Raw genomic sequence first — 7,500 nt, forward strand, 5'->3', positions numbered from 1 at the left:
ACACACCGCTCCCCCACACACACACACACACCGCTCCCCACACACACACACACACCACTCCCCACACACACACACACACCGCTCCCCACACACACACACACACCGCTCCCCACACACACACACACACCGCTCCCCACACACACCCACACACCGCTCCCCACACACACACACACACCGCTCCCCACACACACACACACACACCGCTCCCCACACACACACACACACACCGCTCCCCACACACACACACACCGCTCCCCACACACACACACACACCGCTCCCCACACACACACACACACACCGCTCCCCACACACACACACACCGCTCCCCACACACACACACACACCGCTCCCACACACACACACACCACTCCCCACACACACACACACACACCGCTCCCCACACACACACACACACCGCTCCCCACACACACACACACCGCTCCCCACACACACACCGCTCCCCACACACACACACACCACTCCCCACACACACACACACCACTCCCACACACACACACACACACCGCTCCCCACACACACACACACACACCGCTCCCCACACACACACACACACACCGCTCCCCACACACACACACACCGCTCCCCACACACACACACACACCGCTCCCCACACACACACCGCTCCCCACACACACACACCGCTCCCCACACACACACACACCGCTCCCCACACACACACACACACCGCTCCCCACACACACACACACCGCTCCCCACACACACACACCGCTCCCCACACACACACACACACCGCTCCCCACACACACACACACACACCGCTCCACACACACACACCGCTCCCCACACACACACACCGCTCCCCACACACACACACCGCGACACACACACACACACCGCTCCCCAAACACACACACACACCGCTCCCCACACACACACACACACACCGCTCCCCACACACACACACACACACCGCTCCCCACACACACACCGCTCCCCACACACACACACACACCGCTCCACACACACACACCACTCCCCACACACACACACACACACCGCTCCCCACACACACACACACACCGCTCCCCACACACACACACACCGCTCCCCACACACACACCGCTCCCCACACACACACACACCACTCCCCACACACACACACACCACTCCCCACACACACACACACACACCGCTCCCCACACACACACACACACACCGCTCCCCACACACACACACACACCGCTCCCCACACACACACACACCGCTCCCCACACACACACACACACCGCTCCCCACACACACACCGCTCCCCACACACACACACCGCTCCCCACACACACACACACCGCTCCCCACACACACACACACCGCTCCCCACACACACACACACCGCTCCCCACACACACACACCGCTCCCCACACACACACACACACCGCTCCCCACACACACACACACACACCGCTCCACACACACACACCGCTCCCCACACACACACACCGCTCCCCACACACACACACCGCGACACACACACACACACACCGCTCCCCAAACACACACATACACTGCGACACACACACACCGCTCCCCACACACCGCTCCCCACACACACACACACACACCACTCCCCACACACACACACACCGCTCCCCACACACACACCGCTCCCCACACACACACACACCACTCCCCACACACACACACCGCTCCCCACACACACACCGCTCCCCACACACACACCGCTCCCCACACACACACCGCTCCCCACACACACACACCGCTCCCCACACACACACACACACCTCTCCCCACACACACACACACACTGCTCCCCACACACACACCACTCCCCACACACACACACCGCTCCCCACACACACACACACCCCGCTCCCCACACACACACACACACCGCTCCCCACACACACACACCACTCCCCACACACACACACACACCGCTCCCCACACACACACACACACCGCTCCCCCCACACACACACACACACACCACTCCCCACACACACACACACACCGCTCCCCACACACACACACACACCGCTCCCCACACACACACCGCTCCCCACACACACACACCGCTCCCCACACACACACACACCGCTCCCCACACACACACACACACCGCTCCCCACACACACACACACACACACCGCTCCCCACACACACACACACCGCTCCCCACACACACACACACCGCTCCCCACACACACACACACCGCTCCCCACACACACACACACACCGCTCCCCACACACACACACACCGCTCCCCACACACACACACCGCTCCCCACACACACACACCGCGACACACACACACACACCGCTCCCCACACACACACACTGCGACACACACACACCGCTCCCCACACACACACACCGCTCCCCACACACACACTGCGACACACACACACACACAGAGAGAGAGACGTCAGTGGAAATCAATGTCACCTGTAATCATTCTGCGAGCCAAATCAATCACAGCAGCAGCAGCAGCGCCAAAAAAAACCGGCAAAGCGGAGATCCAACCCCGGGCTGACCCCGGCATGACCCCGGCTTGACCCCGGCCTGACCCCGGCCTGACCCCGGCCTGACCATTGATAGTTGATTACCCACAAGCCCTTGCGACGACACCATCCGTTGATTATGTTAATTGTGATGATTATGATTGTGGTGGTGATGATGATGATTGCAATGACGATGATTGATTGTGATGATGATGATGATTATGATTGCGATGATGAATATGTTGATGTCGATTGGGATGATTATGATTGTGGTGATGATGATGATGATTGCCATGACGATGATTGATTGTGATGATGATGATTATGATTGCGATGATGAATATGTTGATGTCGATTGGGATGATTATGATTGTGGTGGTGATGATGATGATTGCAATGACGATGATTGATTGTGATGATGATGATTATGATTGCGATGATGAATATGTTGATGTCGATTGGGATGATTGGGATGATTGTGATTTTGATGGTTCATCATGAGACCTCCTTTGCCAGTACCAAAATATGAGGATGGGGGTTTTGTTTTCGCCCTCTGGTCTAACACCGTTTGAGATGAGGCTCAAAAGAAAGCTGTCGTCTGGTGTGGACCAATCAGTTTCAAGGAGCGTGCATAAACTATCAGAGTGTTTACACCATTGGAACCTCATTTGCCAGTAAACAAAATGAGGTTCCAATGGTGTAAATGCTTGACCCCGAGCTCTCATACTCTGATGGTGCGTTGTCTTTGAGTTGTGCGCCTTTTGGCGTCATCTGGTCCAACACCATGTGAGACTAGGCTCTAAGGAAAGCTGTCTCGGGTGTGGACCAATCAACTTCAAGGACCATGTGAGACTAGGCTCTAAGGAAAGCTGTCTCGGGTGTGGACCAATCAACTTCAAGGACCATGTGAGACTAGGCTCTGAGGAAAGCTGTCTCGGGTGTGGACCAATCAACTTCAAGGACAGTGCATACATTATCAGAGTTGTGTTTTTTGTTGTTTGCATTATGGCTGCAGGTATTGTGGTCTATGCAAACATGACTCCTTGTAAAAAAAGGTGTCAGTTTTGTTTTGCCAGAAAAAAGTGGAAAATCCCTATTCTGTGATTGTGATGATGATAACGGTGATTGTGATGATTGTGATGATTGCGATGATTGTGATGATGATAACGGTGAGCGTGATGATTGTGATGATTGTGATGATTGTGATTATTGCGATGATTGTGATGATGATAACGGTGAGCGTGATGATTGTGATGATTGTGATGATTGCGATGATTGTGATGATTGTGATGATGATAACGGTGAGCGTGATGATTGTGATGATTGTGATGATTGCGATGATTGCACTCCCAACCAACACGACGAGACCCAGCGCATCAACCAGTTTCAATCACCCTGGTGATGGGCATGTGTGTGCGTGTGTGTGTGTACGTATGTGTGTACGTGTGCGTGTGTACGTGTGCGTGTGTACGTGTGCGTGTGTGTGTGTACGTGTGTGTGTGTACGTGTGCGTGTGTACGTGTGCGTGTGTACGTGTGCGTGTGTGTGTACATGTGTGTGTGCGTGTGTGTGTGTACGTATGTGTACGTGTGTGTACGTGTGTGTGTGTACGTGTGTGTGTGTACGTGTGTGTGTGCACGTGTGTGTGTGTGCGTGTGTGTGTACGTGTGTGTGTGCGCGTGTTTGTGTACGTGTGTGTGTGTACGCGTGTGTGTGTGCGTGTGTGTGTGTACGTGTGTGTGTACGCGTGTGTGTGTACGTGTGCGTGTGTATGTGTGCGTGTGTGTGTGTACGTGTGTGTGTACGTGTGTGTGTGTGTGTGTACGCGTGTGTGTGTGTACGTGTGTGTGTGTGTGTGTACGTGTGTGTGTACGTGTGCGTGTGTACGTGTGCGTGTGTGTGTGTACGTGTGTGTGTGTACGTGTACGTGTGCGTGTGTACGTGTGTGCGTGTGTGTGTGCGTGTGTGTGTGTACGTGTGCGTGTGTACGTGTGTGCGTGTACGTGTGCGTGTGTACGTGTGTGTGTGTACGTGTGCGTGTGTACGTGTGTGCGTGTACGTGTGCGTGTGTACGTGTGTGCGTGTACGTGTGCGTGTGTACGTGTGTGCGTGTACGTGTGCGTGTGTACGTGTGTGCGTGTGTACGTATGTGTGTGCGTGTGTGGATGGGGAGCGGTGGTGCAGTGATTAGCGCTATGCTGCGCTATGAACCCGGCGACCCGAGTTCGATTCCTGCTCACGGCCAACACCATCAGTGACGATTATCTGAACCGGTCCTGGGCCTCCCCTAGGTCGACTCGGCCTCAAATGAGTAACCTGGTGCGGTGTGTAGTGAACATCGCCACTGGGGAGACAAAGGCGGCCGGGCGTGGTGCTGGCCACCCACCCCCTCGTGTGCCGTGCCGGCCTTCATAGGTGCTCGCTAACAGCACTTGCCCCTACAGTCTGTGAAGGCTACACGGGGGGAGGGGGGCTTCCGCCTTTGTGTGCTGGTGCGGGGAGTGGTGGGTGCTGTGGTTGGCGCTTCGTTAAGACGAAGAGGAGGTGGTGGTGGTGGTGGTGGTGGTTGTTGAGGCGAGGTGGTGGTGGTGGTGGTGGTGTTAGTGGTGGTGGAGGTGGTGTTGGTGGTGGTGGTTGAGGCGAGGTGGTGGAGGTGGTGGAGGTGGTGGTGGAGGTGGTGGTTGAGGCGAGGTGGTGGAGGTGGTGGAGGTGGTGTTGGTGGTGGTGGTGGTTGAGGCGAGGTGGTGGAGGTGGTGGAGGTGGTGGTGGAGGTGGTGGTGGTGGTGGTTGAGGCGAGGTGGTGGAGGTGGTGGAGGTGGTGGTGGAGGTGGTGGTGGTGGTTGAGGCGAGGTGGTGGAGGTGGTGGAGGTGGTGGTGGTGGTGGTTGAGGCGAGGTGGTGGAGGTGGTGGAGGTGGTGGTGGAGGTGGTGGTGGTGGTTGAGGCGAGGTGGTGGAGGTGGTGGAGGTGGTGGTGGTGGTGGTTGAGGCGAGGTGGTGGAGGTGGTGGAGGTGGTGGTGGAGGTGGTGGTGGTGGTTGAGGCGAGGTGGTGGAGGTGAGACGAGGTGGTGGTGGTGGAGGTTGTGGTGGTTGAGGCGTGGAGGTGGTGGAGGTGGTGAGATGAGGTGGTGGTGGTGGTGGAGGTGTTGACGCGAGGTGGTGGTGGTGAGACGAGAAGGTGGTGGTGGTGTTGGTGGTGGTGGTGGTTGCGGCGAGGAGTGATTAGTGAGGAGGTGGTGGTGGAGGTGGTGGTGTTGTTGGTGTTGGTGGTGGTGGTGGTGTTAGTGGTGTTGGTGGTGGTTTTGGTGGTGGTGGTGTTGGTGGTGGCGGTGTTAGTGGTGGTGGTGGTTTTGGTGGTGGTGGTGTTGGTGGTGGCGGTGTTGGTGGTGTTGGTGGTGGTGGAGGTGTTGGTGATGGTGGTGGAGGTGGTGTTGGTGGTGTTGGTGGTGGTGTTGGTGGTGGTGTTGGTGGTGGTGTTGTTGGTGGCGGTGGTGTTGGTGGTGTTGGTGATGTTGGTGGTGGTGGCGGTGTTGGTGTTGTTGTTGTTGGTGGTGGTGGCGGTGTTGGTGTTGTTGTTGGTGGTGGCGGTGTTGGTGTTGTTGTTGGTGGTGGCGGTGTTGGTGTTGTTGTTGGTGGTGGTGGTGTTGGTGTTGGTGGTGGTGGTCACTGCAGCTGGGACAGCTCGTGCAGGTATGCGCCCATCAGCTTGGTGCCCTCCACGTAGTTGGTGCTGGGGGAGGGGTCAGAGGGCAGAAGTCACGTGACGTCTCTAGACCAATCAACCATTGACCTGCGGTGTGTGTGTGTCGCGTAGTATCTGTGTGTGTGTGGTGTGCTGTGTGTGTGTGTGCGGTGTGTGTGTGTGTAGCGTAGTGATGTGTGTGTGTGTGCGGTGTGTGTGTGTGCAGCGTAGAGCTGTGTGTGTGTGTGGTGTGCAGTGTGTGTGTGCGCGGTGAGTGTGTGTGTGTGTGTCGCGTAGTATCTGTGTGTGTGTGTGTGTGCGGTGTCTGTGTGTGTGTGTGTAGCGTAGTGATGTGTGTGTGTGTGCGCGGTGTCTGTGTGTGTGTGTGTCGCGTAGTATCTGTGTGTGTGTGGTGTGCTGTGTGTGTGTGTGCGGTGTCTGTGTGTGTGTGTGTGTCACGTAGTATCTGTGTGTGTGTGGTGTCTGTGTGTGTAGCGTAGTGATGTGTGTGTGTGTGCGGTGTGTGTGTGTGCAGCGTAGAGCTGTGTGTGTGTGTGTGGTGTGCAGTGTGTGTGTGCGCGGTGAGTGTGTGTGCGGTGTGTGTGCATGCATGCGTTGCGTGTGTGAGCGTGTGTATGTGTGCGTCTGTGTGTGCGGTGTGTGTGTGTACGGTGTGTGTGTGTGCAGCGTAGTGCTGTGTGTGTGTGTGTGCGGCGTGTGTGTGTGTCTGTGTGTGTGTGTATGTGTGTATGTGTGTGTATGTGTGTGTGTGCGGTGTGTGTCTGTATGGTGTATGTGTGTCTGTATGGTGTATGTGTATGTGCGTGCGGTGTATGTATGTGTGTGTGTGTCTGTGTGTGTGTGTGTATGTGTATGTGTGTATGTGTGTATGTGTATGTGTGCGGTGTGTGTGTGTGTGTGTCTGTGTGTGTGTGCGGTGTGTGTCTGTGTGTGTGTGTCTGTGTGTGTGTGTCTGTGTGTGTGTGCGGTGTGTGTCTGTGTGTGTGTGTCTGTGTGTGTGTCTGTGTGTGTGCGGTGTGTGTGTGTATGGTGTGTATGTGTATGTGTGCGGTGTGTGTCTGTGTGTGTGTGTATGGTGTGTGTGTGTGTATGTCTGTGTGTGTGTGTCTGTGTGTGTGTGTATGGTGTGTGTGTGTGTCTGTGTGTGTGCGGTGTGTGTGTATGGTGTGTGTGTATGGTGTGTATGTGTATGTGTGCGGTGTGTGTGTGTGTCTGTGTGTGTGTGCTGTGTGTGTGTGTATGGTGTGTGTGTATGTCTGTGTGTGTGTGTCTGTGTGTGTATGGTGTGTGTGTAT

General features: G+C 56.0%; 1 protein-coding gene across 1 annotated transcript in view; it reads right to left on the bottom strand.

Moving 5' to 3' along the window:
* Positions 1–2,432: 2,432 nt before the first annotated feature.
* Positions 2,433–7,500, bottom strand: part of LOC144953979 (cytosolic non-specific dipeptidase-like) — a 14,256-nt gene continuing 9,188 nt past the window's right edge. Inside the window, exon 6 of the mRNA XM_078884571.1 lies at positions 2,433–6,232. Coding sequence (XP_078740697.1) covers positions 6,166–6,232 — 67 coding nt within the window. The 3' untranslated portion in view covers positions 2,433–6,165. The remainder of the gene's footprint in view (positions 6,233–7,500) is intronic.

Source organism: Lampetra fluviatilis, unplaced genomic scaffold (genome assembly GCF_964198595.1).
Source record: "Lampetra fluviatilis unplaced genomic scaffold, kcLamFluv1.1 SCAFFOLD_1411, whole genome shotgun sequence".
Lineage (NCBI taxonomy): Eukaryota > Metazoa > Chordata > Hyperoartia > Petromyzontiformes > Petromyzontidae > Lampetra > Lampetra fluviatilis.